Consider the following 17,713-nt stretch of genomic DNA (forward strand, 5'->3'; position numbering starts at 1 on the left):
AAAGAAATAGTGCTGGGTGTGGTGACTTGTGCTTTTAATCCCAGTGGAGGTGGAGTCAGGTGGATCTCTTGTCCCTTCCTGGCAAGCTTGCTCTACAAAAGGAAATGGTGGTGTGAGGTTGCCTGGGTCCAGGGACGCGTAGTCTGTTCAGTCCATTCCCACTCTCAAACCTAGTATTTCTCATAAAGGGGTTCCACTTTGAGAACCACTTCATTCTCTAACCTGCAAGATCTCACCTTTTGAGTGCACAAATTCATTTACTGTCGTCTCCCAGTAGGAACTGTGGCCTTCACTTCCCCTGGGCCCCTGAGCCAAGCAGAAGGTGGAGCACTGAGCTGATCTCTGTTCTGAACCCATGCCCACATGGGAGTCAGAGCTGGGTTCATGCAGTAGCAAGGGTGCCATTCTGACAAATAAACTGACAGGAAACATTAGCCACAGAGGATTCATTTGGTTGGTAGTACTGGTTCAGGTACCAGCCCATGCCACATCACTTGGTCCCTGGGAACTTCCCGACCAATCCCTTTACTTGAGGACAGAAGCCAAAAAATACTCTTTTGGCTCTCTCATACCCTCAGTGTTTTGGCATGTCCTTGAAATGCAGTGGCTTGAGACGGTTGTCGCATATGTCTGAAGTGAGCCTGGCCACCCTGCACTGGCTCAAGATGGCCCTGTCATGTCCCCAGCTGAGTGTAAGATCCTTCTAAGGTATTGCTCTGCAGGCTAGAGTCCCAGGTACTCAGCCAAGAACACAGCAAGGATGCGGCTCAGGTTGTGCACGGTGGGCGGGTGGAGGTTGGCCTCAGTGTCAGCAGGTGTGTGCCACACAGCAGGGAAGGGCGTGGCAATGAGGTGGAGCACCGGGACCCCTGGAGTGGACAGGAGATTCAGCCACCAGCTGCAGCCCACAGCTGCCACAGAGCACCCCCTCAACCCACAGCCACAGAAGACAGCCAGTACTGGCACTTGATAACCCCTCAACCCACGCCCCTGGGCATGCTAAGCAAGTGCTCTCCCCCTGAGTTACATGCCCAATCCCTGAAGAAGGATTTTCAATGTGAGGGGGTACATGTGGTTTAAGAGAAGGAATTAGAGCTGCGTGTGGTGGTGCACACCTTTAATCCTAGCACTTGCGAGGCCGAGGCAGGCAGATCTCTGTGGGTTCAAGGTCATCCTGGCTCTACAAAGTAGATTTCAGGACATTCAGAGCTACATAGTGAGACCCTGTCTTTATCTCTTTGTTTGTTTGTTTGTTTGTTTGTGGGGTTTGTTGTTGCTTTAGTTATTTATTTGTATTTTATGTGCATTGGTGATTTGCCTGCATGTATGTCTGTGTGAGGGTGTTGGAACTCTTAAACTGGAGTTACAGACAGTTGTGAGCTACCACATGGGTGCTGGGAATTGAACATGGATCCTCTGGAAGAGCAGCCAGTGCTCTTAACCATTGAGCCATCTTTCCAGCCCTTTTTTGTGTTTTGAGACAGGACTTCTGTGTGTAACCCTGGCTGTCCTGGAGCTAGTTCTGTAGCCCAGGCTGGCCTCGAACTCATGGAGATCCTCCTGCCTCTGCTTCCTGAGTGCTGGAATTAAAGGCGTGCGCCACCACTGCCCAGTGAACCTGTACTCTTAACTCTTATATTTCATCGGGATCCTGCTCTTTGAATGTTTCCCTGTGTAACCACAGAGACAGGCAGACTGGAGCCCATTAGACTATCTGTGACACCTACTTCCTCACCTGCCCGTGGAAGCACTCAGCGAAGGAACCAGTGAGGAAATGGGAGAGTGCTTGCCTGGCGTGCAGGAGGCGGCCCTGTTGGCTCGCTGGGCATGTATTTGCACTTCTGACGCCCTCCATTCTCCCCACTTCACAGATGAAGAAATCAAGACTGAGCACTTGCCAGCAGCCCCTAGCCCTAGGGAGGAGGCTTCCTTGTACTCTTGGCCCCAGCAAGTACCTCTTCGGAGGAAGGGGATGTGGTCATCTTCCACAGAGCTCGGGGGCTCCCCGGGTTGGAAGTACATCACCTCCTGTGGGTGAGACTGCAGTAGGTTCAGACGGTGAAGGCGCTTCTCTGGAGAGGCAAGATTGGAGAGCAAAATCAGTCAGCAGTCAGAGGTATCACCCCAAAACAATATATACATGTATGCACCAGGTGCATGCAGTGCCTGGGAGGCCAAAGGGCCTCAGATCCCCTAGAACTGGAGTTACAGTTGGGAGCCGCCATATGGGTCCTGGGACTCAAACCCAGGTCCTCGGGAAGAGCAGCAGCCTGCTGTTCATTGGTGGGCCATCTCTCCAGCACCATGTTTATGTTTTGTTTTGTTTTTTTGAGACAGGGTCTCTCTTGTGTAAGTTGTTTTTGTTATTTTTAATGCCAAGCTTCCTATTCCTAGTCTCATTTAATCCTTCTCTGTCTAGAAGGTGGATGCCCCTAGTTCTTTATTATTTGTCTGTGTGTGATGCGGTTGTGTGCATGTGGAGGTCAGAGGACAACTCTGTGGAGTCAGTTTTCTCTCACCTAGGTCCTGGGAATTGACTCTGGCTGCCAGGCTTTTGAGGCAAGCACCTTTACCTACTGACCATGTCGCTGACCTCAGTGTTCCTAATTTTTAAATTTAACTATGTATTTATTCTGACACTTTTTAGAGACAGGCTCTCATGTAGCTGCAAGCTAGCCTTAAACTCGGTATGTGGCTGAGGATGACGGAACCCTGATCCTCCTGCCCTACAACTATCTCCCAAGTGCTGAGAGTTCCAGGACAACCAGGGCTATGCAGCAGAGAAACCCTGTCTTGAAAAACCACAAAAACAAAACAAAAAGAAATAGAAGATTAGAGAGGTGAAGTGTCAGACCCAGGGTTTGAAACTAGGCCAGTCTCACAGTCTCAGACAAGAGACTGTCACAATGCTACACTCAGCCTTCCTAGGATCAGTTTGTTTCTGCCCTAGTTTCTTAGCCCAGGGGTGGGGAGAGAAGGCAGATGAGCACACAAAGGTCAGGAGACTGGCCTACCCTGGCCTTGGCCTACCCTCCTTACCGATGCTCCTCAGCCGTTGGAACCAGCGTGCTGTGCGGGGGAAGTGACTGAAGAACATTGGACTGGACGCTCCCAGAAGGTCAAGAAGGACAAAGAGCTCCTGGGGAAGGAGTCCAGGGCTACAGGCTGCTGAGTCTGTCTGATGGACTGACCCCCTCCCTCCCCCTCCCTGCCTCCTGCTCCAGAGCCCAGAGGAATGGATCTTACAATAGCCTGGATCCTAGTGGGGCCGGGGCTGTGCGGTATAGACTCCATGATTTTAGCTAAGTGCCGGGAGCCATAAAGGGAATCCCTTGGTCCCCATTCCTTCAGCGCCTCCTCTCCATCCAAGAAGAGCAGCTGCAGGGTCACTGGTGCTGCCTGTGGAAACAAACAACCAAATCAGTACCAATCCTTGGCACGGGCCCACCCACATGCCCTGCCTATGCACAGCTGGGATGGGACAAACCGAGAACACTTGTTCATGTGACGTGGTGACGGAAGTCACGGGGTGAGCCGATAGTTTAGGCGATTGCTAGATACTGTTTTGTTTTGAGATAAAGTCTAATGAATCCCAAGCTGGGGTTACAGGTGTGCAGCACAATGCCCGTTTTTGGTTTTGTGCTGCTGGGGGATGGCTCCAGGGATGCCCATTTGCTAGATATGTACTGTACCACTGAGCTACACTTTTTTTTTTTTTTTTTTTTTTTTTTTTGAGACAGGGTCTCTCTGTGTAGCTTTGGCACCTTTCCTGGAACTCACTTGGTAGCCCAGGCTGGCCTCGAACTCAGAGATCTGCCTGGCTCTGCCTCCTGAGTGCTGCGATTAAAGGTGTGTGCCACTACCGCCTGGCTTGAGCTACAACCCTTTTGAGACAGGGTTTCACCAACTTGCGCAAGCTACCCTTGAGTTCACTGTGTAGCCCAGACTACCCTTGAGCTCACTGTGTAGCCCAGACTACCCTTGAGCTCACTGTGTAGCCCAGACTACCCTTGAGCTCACTGTGTAGCCCAGACTACCCTTGAGCTCACTGTGTAGGCCTGGCTGGCCTTGAACTTCTGCTCCTCAGTCCTCCATGTCTGGAGGAGCTGGAATTGCAGGCCTGTGCCACCAGAGTTGGCTTAATTTCTTCATCTATGAATGGGGTTGGTTAATAGTTCTGTTCACAGAGGCACATTAGAATCCAGGTCTGTAAGAACTGAACGAGCCAGCTCTTGTTATTACTTAAGCCCAGTTGGGCAACAGACAGACAGACAGACAGACCCAACCAAAAGGAAATAACTGTACAATGAAACATGATTGGGATTGGGACAAAAGCTCCCAAGATCTAGTTTCTGAGGGCACAGGAGGCTGGCTGAAGGGTGACCTGGCCTACAGTGGCCACTGGCTCTGTTAGATAGGGATGTCTGCATTGATGGTTTCTTTGCCAAATAAATAAATAAATAATAGAATAAAAGACTAGAGAGCCATGGGGGGGATGTATGTGAGAAAAACGTAATCCATGCAGAGCAAAGAGCAAATGGTAATGAGGTGAAAATGAAGCCTGTGGATTGGAGGGACACAGATGGGGGCGTGGCTAGAGTGCAGCCATGACAGGGCAACTACTAGACTAACAGTGCATCTCATGGGCTCCCCTCAGGACTCTGGCTTACCTTAGAATGGAATGGGGGCCACAGGAGGGCAGGAGCTGCCATTTAGGATGTAGAAAGATCCCTGTGGGAGGCTGGGGGTGTAGCTCAACGATAGGGCTTACTGAGCAGCCATCAAGACCTGGGTTCAGTCTCCAGAAGAGCATGAACAAGACATGGCAGTGCAATGTCTTAGTCAGGGTTTCTATTGCTGTGAAGAGACACCATGACCACAGCAACTCTTACCAAGGAGAACATTTAGTTTAGGCTCGCTTACAATTCAAAGGTTAAGTCCATTATTGTCATGGTGAGAGACCATGGGTGCGTGCAGGCAGACATGGTGCTGGAGAAGGAGCTGAGAGTTCTACATCTTGATGGCAGGCAGCAGAAGTAACGGTGTGTCACACTGGGCAGATCCTAAGTATAGCAAACCTCAAAGCCCTTCTCCACCGTGACACACTGCCTCCAACAAGCCCACACCCACTCCAACAAGGCCACACCTCCTAATGCTGCCACTTCTTTTAGGGGCCATTTCCTTTCAAACCACCCATTCCACTCCTTGGCCCCCATAGGCTTGTAGCCATATCATATTGCAAAAATGCATTCAGCCCAGTTTCAAAAGTCCCCATAGTCTGTAACAGTCTGCAACTTAATTAAAAGTCCAAAGTTCAGGGTTGGGGATTTAGCTCAGTGGTTTGATCCTCAGCTCAAAAAAAAAAGAAAAGAAAAAGAAAAAAGTCCAAAGTTCAAAGTATCTTCTGAGATTTCATGTGATCTCTTAATTATAACCCCCTGCAAAATCAAAATCAAAAGGCAGCTCACATACTTCCAATATATAATAGCAAAGGAAATATGTTATCATTCCAAAACATAGGGTAGGGAGCATAGTGAGGACCAAATACTGGACCAAAGCAAGACCAAAAACCAGCTGGGCAAACTCCAAACTCTGCATCTCCATGTCTGATGTCAAATGCTCTTCCAATCTCCAGCTCCTTTCTGCCCTATTGACTGCAACACACTTCTTCCTCTTGGGCTGGTTCCATTCCCTCTTAGCAGCTCTCCTTGGCAGGTATTCCACAGCTCTGGCAGCTCTAATCCAGGCTTCTCCTTCACAGCTTCACACAATGGCCTCCCTGGGCCTCCATGCAGGGACACCCCTGACACATGCCTGGCCTCAGCAGCTTTCCTTAGTCTCAGAGGAAGGTTCCATAATGCCTTTCTTGTATCCTTGACTCTAAAGCTGGAACCATGTGGCTGAAACTGCCAAGTTCTGCTGCTTGTTTGGGCCTGGAACATGGCCGCTTTGTTCAGTTATATCCTCACCAGCTTTCTGTTTTCAATGGTTTCCTTCACTGTCTAAGCTTGGCTGTCCTGAAACTTGCTCTGTAAACCAGGCTGGCCTCAAACTCAGAGATCAGCTTGCCTCTGTCTCCAGAGTGCTGGGATTAAAGATGTATATATATTATCATGATGCCTGGACCTAAAGCTGTTTTTTTTTTGTTTGTTTGTTTTGTTTTGTTTTTCGAGACAGGGTTTCTCTGTGTAGCTTTGCACCTTTCCTGGAACTCGATTTGGAGACCAAGCTAGCCTTGAACTCACAGAGATCCGCCTGGCTCTGCCTCCCAATTGCTGGGATTAAAGGCGTGCACCACTACCGCCCAGCCTTTTTTTTTTTTTTTTTTTGAACTGAGGATCAAACCCCAGGCCTTGCGCTTGTTAGGTTGTTAGGCAAGCAACTCTACCACTGAGCTAAATCTCCAACCGCCCCCCCCCCCCCAAAGCTGTTCTTAATTCTTTTACACAAGTTGTAAACTTAGCTGGGTGGCATCTTGCCCCGGGGTCACCACTCCCTTTAATCTATTTCTTAATCTCTTTATCTCCTTGAACACAGAATTTAGCTCCATCTTACTTCTAGTACCCCTTTTCTCCTCAGTCTGTACATTTTGTATTTTTCCTTGCTCAGCTTGCTCTTTATTATTATAAATCTTCATAAGAGTTAGCATAAGCCAGGCGGTGGTGGCACACACCTTTAATCCCAGCACTCGGGAGGCAGAGCCAGGCGGATCTCTGTGAGTTCAAGGCCAGCCTGGTCTACAGAGTGAGGTCCAGGAAAGGCACCAAAACTACATGGAGAAGCCCTGTCTCAAAAACCAAAAACAAACAAACAAACAAAACAAAAACAAGCAAAAAAAAAAAAAAAAACAAAACCAGAGTTAACATGAGTAACCACATGACAGAATCTATACTAGGCTGTTTTGAGATTTCCTCTGCCAACGGAATTAATCCAAAACTCTTCATTTTAGCCTCAGACTCGCTCTTTGGACAAGGGAAAAAACAGCCACATTCTTCATCAAGATATCACAAGAACCATCTGTAGACACATATTAATATTCTTCTCCTCTGAAGCCTCTTGACCAGGCTCCCACAGTTCATCAGATCACACTCAACACCACTGTCTTCCACACTCCTACTAGTCTGGCCCATTAAGCAGTACTTAGAGCATTCCACTGCTTTCCTAACTCAGACTCCCCAAAACATGATCAGACCTATCACAGCAATGCCCCAGTCCTGGTATCCCAGGCAGGGAATATGGTGGCTTGAGAGAAAAAGGCCTCCATGGGGAGTGGAGGTGTGACTTTGTTGAGGTAGGTATGGCCTTGTTGGAGGAAGTGTGTTACTGTGGGGTGGGCTTTGAGGTCTCCTATGCTCAAGCTGTACTTAGTATGGGACACAGTTCACTTCCTGTTGCCTGTGGATCAAGATGTAGAACTCTCAGCTCCTTCTCCAGGACCTGTCTACTCACATGCCACCATGTCACCTGCCATGACGATGAGGGACTGACCCTCTGGAACTATAGGCCAGCCCCAATTAAATGTTTTCCTTTATAAGAGTTGCCATGGTCATGGTGTCTCTTCACAGCCATAGAAACCCTATAGCGTATGGCTATAATGCCAGCTCTCAGGAGATAGAGACAAGAGGGTCAGAAATTCAAATTCATTCTTGAGTTTGATGCTAGTGTGGCCTACATGAGACCTGGCTGGGGAGAAAAAAAATCGTGTCTCAGTGCGTACAGCATACGTTAGAAAACAAAGGTGGGGTATGTGGCATGTACCTGCCACCCTACTCCTTGGAAAAGTGATGCAGAAGAATGGCTGAGTTCAAGGCTAGCTTGGGCTACACTCTAGTGAAACCCTATTTCAAAAAAGAAAAGAATGATAGAATCAAGTGAGGATGTGGCAGTGACAGTCCACTTTCCCCAACTCTCACCTGCTTCTTGAATCTGCTCAGCATCACATCAAAGGCCTGGACCAGCTCCAGAAGCAGGGCACAGGGCACAGCCGAATCTGTGGCCCCCACAAAAGGGGGTGACCCAGGAGGGAAGAACTTAGAGTCATAATGGCAGGCGAGAGTGAGGTGACGGGCAGCTCCTGGGTCAAGTGTGGCCACCACATTCCCGAAGTCCAGCGGCCCCAAGGGTGTTGAAGCTGTGAAAGGGTCCAGTTCCACGTGCCAGCCTGCTGACAGGGACCGCAGTGTGGCCTCCAGGAACTAGTGCAAGAGAGAGGTAGGAGGGTGGACAGGGACTGGGGAGGAGGTGGGGAGAAGGGTCTTGTGACTGGAGCCACGCAGAACAGTCTGGGTGACTAGAAAGTCCCACTTTCGATTTTTCCCTTGACATATGCTTTTGCTGATGAACAACTGTGTGCCAGATGTGGGTAACCATGCCTCTTAATAGCAACAAAACTTCAGGCTTATGTTTATGTTGAGACAGATTCTCACTATGTAGGCCAGCCTCCAACTTTCTGTGTAGCTGAGGCTGTCCTAGAACCCCAGGTCAAGCTTCTGCTTCCTGAAAGGATTACAGACCCAGGCCATCACCATACCCAGCTATGGACAGTTTCTCTCTCTCTCTCTCTCTCTCTCTCTCTCTCTCTCTCTCTCTCTCTCCCCCACCCTCTCCCTCTGTCTGCTTCTCTCTCTCCATGGTGCTGAGGACTGACCCAGGATTTCCTGAATGCTAGCTAGCCACAGCCCCACACTGGTGGATACTAGGCAAGTCTTCTACCATTGAGCCACACCGCCAACCTCACATTGGTGGATTCTATGCAAGTGCTCTCCTGTTGAGACAAGCTCTGACTTCCTCTTAAAAGCTCCCACTATGTGCCAAGCCTGTTCTACAATCTCTATGAAGTTAACAATGTCAGTGAATGTCCCCATTTTGCAAATGAGAAAACTGAGTCCTAGAGAGGTTAAGAAAACTAGTCTAACTAAGGTGGATCCTAAATGCAGTGTCTAAATGGCAACAAAGCAATGCTACACCACCCATTCTGAAGCCAACCTTGTATTCTAACCTCAAGTAGCTGTGGGATTTGGACAAAATGTAATAACTCCTTGGGCCTCAATTTCTCCATCTGTATAGTGGAGATCATATTGGTTCCAATCTCACCAGACAATACATTGCTGTGCCTAATATATAGAAGCTCTTGGCGGGGTTGTATAGGTTGGGATTTGTGCACCACCTGAGAATCTAGCCTGGTTCACACACCTCCCCCGCATCAGAGCCCAGTCTGCCTCCTGGCTGTTCCTGGATCTTAGATGCCTGAGTTCCATTTCCTGACAGGCTGGGGAAAGGAGTTTAGGTATTGAAAATAAGACCCTTTACCTTTCTCACTTGGACATTGCCAGGACTACCTGGGGGTCGCACAATCAGCAGGGGACGCAGGAAAGTCCCCCAGAGACGCTGCGGATCCAGCTGCCCTACCACCCTCCGCAGCTTGGCTTCTGGAAGGCTTCCAATCAGCGGGGCCTTGGTTGGGAAATGGGATGGGGAAAAGAAAAATGAAGACAACCCGATTCCCACCCTCTCCTGGGCGCCGTTGCCCCCCAGGAGCCCTGACTCTTCTGGGTGATGCGTCAAAGCCTTGGAGGGTGTATCCTAGATTGGGAGAAAGTCTTCAAAGCAAATCGGGTCCATCCTACTTGCAGTCCTGACGGGGAAATCGAAAACCGGGTGATGGGGATTCTTTTAAATAGATGGCTTGGGCGTAGAACTCAAATCTACCCATGTTGCTATGCTGACCCTTCATGTTCAAAAAGGGCTGTTACAAAACAAGCCGGAAGCCTTATTCTGTTGGGAAGGGGCATGCGCTCAAATGATGGAAAAAGAGATGGCACCTGAGACAAGCAAGGGCCATACGATACAGCCACGTTAATCTGAGAGGCTATACGAAAGGAAATGAAGGAATGACAGTGCCCGGGCCCCAGCCAGGCCTCACCCGCAGATCCCGGCTCCGTGACAGTTCTTCAAACCCAGGGTGCCAGCCGTACCAGACGATGTAGAAAGCCAAGCCCAGGGCCAGCACCAACAGTAGCAGAGGCAGGATCCGCACTCGCGGCAGGAGACGGCTCTTGGAAAACGAGGGCGGTTGCATGAAGCCCCGATCGCCGAGCCGCTGCCGGGGCCGCCCGCGGCTCCCGGATCGCATGGCAGCTTTGCCCTGAAACCAGTCCCTGGACGGTGGTTTGAGTTTAGGCCAAGATCCGCCCATTGTGGAAAAAAAAAAACAAAAAAACCCGAAAACAAGGAGAGTGGCTGCTTCGTCCCCCAAATGATCGCGATTGGCTCTCCTAAACGTCGTACAACTCAAAAGGCAGCGCGGAAACCTTAGGGCCCGCCCTCACGGGAGAGGATCAGCCAATGACTTGCGTCTGACTGTGTGAAACCGCTCTCGCCGGCGTGGAGCCACGCCCCTCATAATGTCGCTCAAGAAACACATCAAGGAACCGTCGCTCCAGGAAAAAGGGGCGGCACCAACCCCAAAAGCAAGGAGTCGATTGGCCTGCCCGAGACCACGCCCCTAAGGGAAAGTGTCGGCGGGTGTTTGGAAACGGTATTGCGTTCCCTTCTTCCACTTAGACTCTTGGACAGGGGATAATTCAAGTCAGGCCCCCTTTTACTTCCCCTTCCTAGCCGTGAGCAGAGACCCCCTATTGTGATCCTCAAAGGCCTCGAATCCTCCCCCTAGGCATTTTCAACGGCAGAACCCAGCGGACGGGTCACTATAGCAACATGGCACGCCCACACCCTCTGGTGTGGGTTGCGCAGGCGCCGACGGAAGTGCGCCGCAGGAGGCGGAAGTCCCGCCCTCCTCTCGCTCTACTCCGGAGGCCCAAGCAACGCGGTGGAGGCGGGCGCGATCTGCGAGCGGAACCTCCACCATGTGAGGCCGGGCTGGGCTTTGGCGGGGTCACGAAGGTGGAGGGGTTCAGTTTAGCAGACTAACGGTTGAAATGGGGTGTTCGCGGCTGGAGGGCAGAGTTCTTCAAGCAAAAGTAGTGTGTTTTCTTCCGGGGTGTTTGAGAACGGGCGCGGGGCCTTGGGAGGATCATGAGTTCCGGAGGGGGGCAGCTTTATTACCTAACGGGCTTAGGACTCTCCTAGGTACTGAGTCTTGTGGAAAGGAACTGTAGGAGGAAAGCTGAGTCTGGTGGTACATGCCTAGAATCCCAGGCCTCGAGAGGCTGAGGCAGGAGGATCGCTAGTTCGTGGCACGCCTTGGGCTCCATAGCGAGGCAGTTTCCAAAAGTAATAGTAGTTTTAAATGGGAGTGGTCTAATGGATAAAGAATAAAAATAGTGAAGGGCTCTAGAAAAAAAAATGAGAGACTTAACCAGGGTAAATTAGAGAACAGGTATGTGGCTTTTCGACCTAATTAGAGACTGTTAGAGTAGCAAGCTTCTGCGGTGGTTTGGTGCGTTAATTCATTGAGCAGGTATTACATAGACTGCTTATAAGTTAAGACACATGGTGAATAAAAGGTCCTTGCCTCCAAAGGGGGGTGGTGAAAATCTCACTGGGACTTGGAAAAGGAATGGGGTAGGGAGGCCATAGAGTGTGTTAGATGATCAAGAGTTTGAAGACCTTGAGTAGCTATCACAAAAGGACACACTGAAAGTGAAATCCTTGGGCTGGAGTTATAGCTCTGTGGACAGAGTACTTGGCTACCATGGGTACTGGGTTCAGTCCTCAGCACCACACAAACTGGACATGGTGGCACATGCCTTTAATCCCAGCACTCTAGAGGCAGAGATGGACAGTTTGAGCCCCAGGCCAGCCAGGGTTGCATAGTTAGATGATGTGGGGGTGGGGCACCGGGAGAGAGATGATTTAGGCCATGGATAGGAACGGCCAGGTTTTAGATATATTGTAGAGGTAGATGACAAGATGTGAGGGTAGACGTGCTGTAAGATTTTAAAGAAGAATCGAATGCCAGGCATGGTGGTGAGCCCTTGTAATCCCAGGGTTTGGGAGGTGGTGTCAGGAGAATTGAGAATTGAAGGTCATCCTTAGTTACACACTAAGTTCAAGGCTGGCCTGAGCTATATGAGATCCTGCCCCCAAAACAGAAATCAGTTAAACAGTAGAGTTTTAGCTTAGAGAACTCACTGAATGGAGTTGCCATCCATGAAGTGGGTGGAAGAGGTGAGGTGGTTAGATGAGCCGGAGCAGACTAAATTGGAGATGTCTCTCCTACTCCAGAAAAGAATGACCAGGGAGGGTTGGGGGGCAGGTTGAGGAGACACCGGACAGTGACTTTGACCACTCACACTTCCCACCCGAACCTATCTCACCCATGGCTTCTCCATTCAGGAGTCTCCTCAATAAACCCAAGAGCGAGATGACCCCAGAGGAGCTGCAGAAGCGGGAGGAGGAGGAGTTCAACACAGGTCCCCTCTCAGTGCTCACACAGTCAGTCAAGAACAACACACAGGTGCTCATCAACTGTCGCAACAACAAGAAGCTCCTGGGACGAGTGAAGGCCTTTGACAGGTGGGTGCTGTCGGGGAGGGCGGGTCTGAGGGGCCTGAAGGAAAGATTATACCAGAAGCATCATGGCAGTAAGCTGGACATGGTGACAAACACCTTTAATCTCAGCACTCGGGAGCATCACCATGAGTTAGAGGCCAGCCTCAGAAAATGTAAACAAATTTTAAAAAAATCAGAAAGTGGGGGTGGGATGCCATTTTATTTGTGTGTGTGTGTGTGTGTGTGTGTGTGTGTGTGTGTGTGTGTGTGTGTGTGTTATTTGAGACAGTGTTTCTCTGTGTGGCCTTAGCTGTCCTGGAACTCACTCTAGACCAGGCTGGCCTCGAACTCACAGAGATCCACCTGTTTCTGCCTCCCGAGAGCTGGGATTAAAGTGTACACAACCACTACCCAGCTTAAATTTGTCTTCCTTACGTGTATATCCCATGTGCTAGGATTACAGGCATGGAATACACCATCCTGCCTGGTTCATCTTTTAGTTAACATAGAAGGTAGTGCCTTCTATAAGGAGTTGTCTTGTGGTCTAGTCATACATGTCCATCATTGTACACATTCGCCTTCCCCAAGCAAGCATTTCTGGAAGGAACTGATCCAAGTGTAAACACATGGCGACCTGGCACCATGAGGACAGGACAGCGCAGCACTGGAGTGCACGTGTTGGGAGCCATGCCTAACCCCAGGACCCTGGGACCCTCTGGGTTTGGAGGGAGAGGGGTTCTCTCCTGTTGTTTCCCCCAGTATTTAGAGTCGATGGCAGAAGTGGATCCATTTTGACTGTCTTTACTCTGCCGAGGTCATGCTTCAGAAATACTGCATTTCTTCACCAGTACTCAGTCGGCCCTGTGAGATAAATAACTCCATTTCGGAGAGGGGGAAACTGAGGCACAGAATGGGCTGAGATGGTACTGGAGTTTCACCCTTTCTCCATGCCTGCTGCTGGGGGGATCACCAAGTGCCAGGCAGAGGTGGGCACCCAGAATTCCCCCTCTCACTCCAGCCTTTTCCCCAACCCCTGCCCCACCAGGCACTGCAACATGGTGCTGGAGAATGTGAAAGAGATGTGGACTGAGGTCCCCAAGAGCGGCAAGGGTAAGAAGAAGTCCAAGCCTGTCAACAAGGACCGCTACATCTCCAAGATGTTCCTGCGCGGGGACTCTGTCATTGTGGTGCTTCGGAACCCGCTCATCGCCGGCAAGTAGAGTAGAGACCTCTTCCTCTCTGAGAGCCTGCTCCCTGCCCTGCCGAGCCCTGCCCAATGGGATGGAAATAAAACCCTGTGTTTTTGTTGTTTCGTTTCCAATGGTCTTATCTGCCCTTGGATCTTGTGAACAGAGTGGACTGACTCCGGGAGAGGGAGACAGAGTCAGGTTATCATGGGCTAGGCACTAGGACAGGGCCTGTGAATAGGTGAAGCACATCTGCCCCATCTGTGAAGAAGGCAATTGAGACAGAAACGACCTTAATTTATCTTTGGTGTGTTGTGGGCAGAGGGATTCCCTGGCAAATTTGTGAGGAGGTACAGGTGGGAAAGGGTAGCCTATTCATTGTAAGAAGATTATGGAAGGACTCTGCCTTGTTCTGGACTGTACACAGGGCCCTCTGTCCCACCCATGGCTCTGTTCTGTCTCTACCTCCATATCTGCCCCGTCCAGGTAATTCCAGGTACAAGGTAGGTGCAGAAGATCATGGCCCTGAGGTCGGGATAGCTTCCCTCTTTAAAATGTACATGAAAAGTGTAGGTGTGTTGCCTGCACATATGTCTGTCCCTCGTGCCCTCGAGCCAGAAAAGGAGGGTCGGATCCCCTGGAAGTAGAGTTACAGACGGTGGTGAGCAGCCATGTGGGTGCTGGGAACCAAACCTAGGTCCACTACAAGAGCAGCAGGTGATCTTGACTGCTTAGCCATCTCTCCAGCCACCTAGCTGTTGTCTTGATCTATGGAAGCCCTGTGCAGAACTGGGAAGCCTGTAGGAGAGAAGGCCTGTGGTTTTGGGTCAATAAAAGGTGTGTATTCCCTGAGTGGCTGCCAGAAAGAACAGTCTGGGTATGGACTCTAAGCTGTCTCTCTTCTATTTCGTGGTACTGGGGACTGAACCTAAGGTCTCACATGCTTAGGCTCTCTACCATGAGCTACATCCTCAGCCTTCCAGTCACTTGTGTATGAACAGAATTAGGCTGTCAGCCAGCAAACTGCAGCATCCTGTCTCCACCCCATGCTGTGGGTGGGTGCTGCAGATTTGAACTCAAGTCCTCATGCTTCTACAACAAGTGCTCTTAACCACTGAGCCATCTCCCTAATTCTTCTATTCACGTTTTGTTTTGAGACGGGGGCCGTCTCAGGAAGTCTCCCAGGCTGGCCTTGAGTTTGCAGTCTTCATGCCTTGGTCTTCCAAGCAGCTCGTATAACAGGCCTATGCCACCAGGGCTATAGACCTTGTCCAGGTGTGACCACTGAGATTCAGAAAGGGCATTGGATTGCGCCAAAGTCACCCAGCTAGAAAATAATGAAGCTTCATCAAGGTAGCAGCTGGGGCTGGTAAGATGGCTTAGTGGCTACTGAGTTTAGTGCCCAGCGCCCACATCTGGCAACTGCTTGAACTACAGGGTTGTTCCAAGGGGATCCAGCAACCTTTCTGACTTCTTTGGGCACCTGCACACAAATACATGTAGATTAAAAATAGATTTTTATGTTGGGTGTGTTTACTCCCAGCACTGGGAAGGTACAGGCAGGTACAACTCTAGATTTGAGGCCAGCCTGGTCTACATAGGGAGTTCCAGGACATTCAGAGCTACACAGAGACCCTATCCAAACAAAACAAAAGAGATCTTATGGCCTATCATGGTGGCACATGTGTTTAATCCCAGCACTCAGGGAAGCAGTGGCAGAGACCTCTGCAAGTTCAAGGCCAGCTTGGTCTACATACATAGTGAGTTCCAAGACAACCAGGGCTACATAGTAAGACCCTCTCTGTTTCCAAAAGACAACAAAACAGCCTAATGAACGATATAACAAACGAAAACGAAGGCAGGCATGGTGGTGCATACCTATGATCCCCATAGCTTGAGAGGCTGAGGCAGGGGGATTGCCAGCATAGTTCTACATGCTGAATTCTAGGTGATCCTGGCATAGTGAGACCATCTCCACAAGAAAAGGCTCTGTTGGAAGTACATTCGGAAAGGAGCTAGCCTGGGCTCCCTCTCCACTTCCTCCCACTTGATGGTCTCCCATGATCCTCTAGGCTCTCCCTAGGACTGAGAAACAGTCTCCCTAGGACATGGAAAAGAGAGCCCCGCCCCAGGAGCACCGCTAGGCTCCCTGCTTAGCTCCTTCCAGTTGGCTCTGAGAACCAGGGATTGCAGCCTCCAGACCCGCAAAAGGTACTTAGTGTCTCAGCTGGCCTTCCTGTGGGGTCCCCCGCCAGCACCACTGCAACCCTCTGCAACAGAGGGAGCTGGGTATGGCTGCTGGACCTTTGCACCTGTATGTTCCTGTTATAGGTAACATTGAGAGACCCTGTCTCAAAAAAACAAATAATAAATTTTAAGCCATGCAGCCAAGCTGGTGGGAAAACTCAGGCACACAGCTGCCCTGAGCACTACTTAGCAGACATGAAAACTGTTTACCTCCCTCTCACAGCAAAGGTTACAGTCCTGGGCATCTGGCTGCCCAAATGGTGCTTCTATCTAGCTTTATTTAATTACATGTGGTGGGAGTGTGTGTGTGTGTGTGTGTGTGTGTATGCTCACATGTATGAATACATGTGCACATATTTATATGTATGGAGATCAGACATGTAAGAATCTATACATGTGTGTATGCATGTTCACATATGAATGGCTACATGTGCACACATTTGTATATATGGAGGCCCAGGCTCACACGGGAAGCTCCTCAATTACTCTCCCAAGTATGTGGATGCTAGGAATTGGAGCCGTGGTCCTTGCCTTGCATGGCCAGCACTTTGCCCCCCTGGCCCTTTCTGGGTTTTTGGGTTTTTTTTGAGCTGAGGATTGAACCCAGGGGTTTATGCTTGCTAGGCAAGCGCTCTACCACTGAGCTAAATCCCCAACTCCTAATGTTATTTACTTTTTTTTTTTTCCAAGACAGGGTTTCTCTGGTGTTTGGTGCCTGTCCTGGATCTCACTTTGTAGACCAGGCTGGCCTCGAACTCACGGAGATCCACCTGGCTCTGCCTCCCAAGTGCTGGGATTAAAGGCGTGTGCCACCACCACCCCCTTTCTGGTTTTGATAGGGTCTTGTTATATAGCCTAGGCTGGCCTCAGATCGCAGCAACGCTCCTGCCTCAGCTTCCTGGATGGTGGGGTATACATCACTACTTCCTGACCAAATTATTTCTGGGGAAAGGATGTGATCTCACTTTGGCCCTGACTATCCTGAATCTTAGTAAGGAAGGCTGGCTTTGAACAAGCAACAGTCCTGCCTCTGGCTTTGGTTGCTTTCGAATAATCCCTTTGGGCATGAAGGCTGAAGTAGAGGTCCTCAGGAATTGCACCAGCCAGGCATGATGGACCCCAAGTGAGTCAAGCAGTGTGGGAGTGGTCACATGGGTCCTGAGCATGCAGGTCCCAGAGACGGGAACAGTACAGACAAGTTGGGAATTCAGGGACAGCTAGTGTAGTAGCCCTGCTAAGAAATGGACTAGGCTGCTTCCTGCTGCTTTTGCTGTTTATTTGAGACAAGGTCTCACATAGTTCAAATATCCAACTTGGTTTCCATCAAGATGGCCTTCAACTCGACCTCCTCCCTCCACCTCAGGTGCTGGGACTACAGCTGTCCCACCCCCTTGTCCAGCTCTGCTGTCCGTGTAGTCTTTCCAGAGAAGCGGCAGGTTCACCCACCCAGCTTTAATTTGTTCGTGTGTCTCAAAGAGTTTCCATGAGATTCTCTCAGGGAGGAGCACAGTGGCAACATGTGGCTCCAGTTGGCCCTTACTCATCTATGGCAGACTACCTCACACACACACCACCCGGGTCGTCTCCCTTTCCAGCCTGGCCTTCATCTCCCACCTTCTAAAGAAGCAAGTGATTCTCCTGCTGATTTACGAGGGCCTCCACTCCACCAGCTGCCAAAGGCTGAGGTGTGAGGTGCAGGGTCAGCTGTGGGGCATGTCTTTCTGGGGACCCTGGGGAAAATACAGCACCCCCTAATTGAGGTCTGTGTGTGTGCACGCAGGTGGCCCAGTCACAGCGAGGCTGCATCCCCAAATATCTCCTAGTCC

General features: G+C 50.2%; 2 protein-coding genes across 2 annotated transcripts; one reads left to right on the forward strand and one right to left on the reverse strand.

Moving 5' to 3' along the window:
- Positions 1–429: 429 nt before the first annotated feature.
- Positions 430–10,180, reverse strand: Qpctl (glutaminyl-peptide cyclotransferase like). The gene is made up of 7 exons (XM_036183138.1): positions 9,923–10,180; positions 9,310–9,453; positions 7,914–8,195; positions 3,247–3,399; positions 3,040–3,139; positions 1,956–2,072; positions 430–869 (listed from the first exon to the last, which is right to left on the reverse strand). The coding sequence occupies exons 1-7, from the start codon at positions 10,130–10,132 to the stop codon at positions 724–726; spliced, it is 1,152 nt and encodes a 383-aa protein (XP_036039031.1). The 5' UTR covers positions 10,133–10,180; the 3' UTR covers positions 430–723.
- Positions 10,181–10,779: 599 nt separating this feature from the next.
- Snrpd2 (small nuclear ribonucleoprotein D2 polypeptide) lies at positions 10,780–13,771 on the forward strand. The gene is made up of 3 exons (XM_036183530.1): positions 10,780–10,867; positions 12,298–12,477; positions 13,499–13,771. Coding segments are annotated over exons 1-3 (357 nt in total). The 5' UTR covers positions 10,780–10,865; the 3' UTR covers positions 13,674–13,771.
- Positions 13,772–17,713: the final 3,942 nt, after the last annotated feature.

The sequence above is a fragment of the Onychomys torridus genome, chromosome 1, assembly GCF_903995425.1.
Source record: "Onychomys torridus chromosome 1, mOncTor1.1, whole genome shotgun sequence".
In the NCBI taxonomy this organism is placed as follows: domain Eukaryota; kingdom Metazoa; phylum Chordata; class Mammalia; order Rodentia; family Cricetidae; genus Onychomys; species Onychomys torridus.

Coding starts and splice junctions, on each gene's coding strand:
- Qpctl (XM_036183138.1), bottom strand. CDS start 10,132: ATGCGATCCGGGAGCCGCGGGCGGCCCCGGCAGCGGCTCGGCGATCGG. Junction 8,196..9,309: donor GCAATGTCCAAGTGAGAAAG/GTAAAGGGTCTT, acceptor CTCTTGCACTAG/TTCCTGGAGGCCACACTGCG. Junction 870..1,955: donor CATCCCCTTCCTCCGAAGAG/GTACTTGCTGGG, acceptor TGTCCACTCCAG/GGGTCCCGGTGCTCCACCTC.
- Snrpd2 (XM_036183530.1), top strand. Junction 12,478..13,498: donor CGAGTGAAGGCCTTTGACAG/GTGGGTGCTGTC, acceptor CTGCCCCACCAG/GCACTGCAACATGGTGCTGG.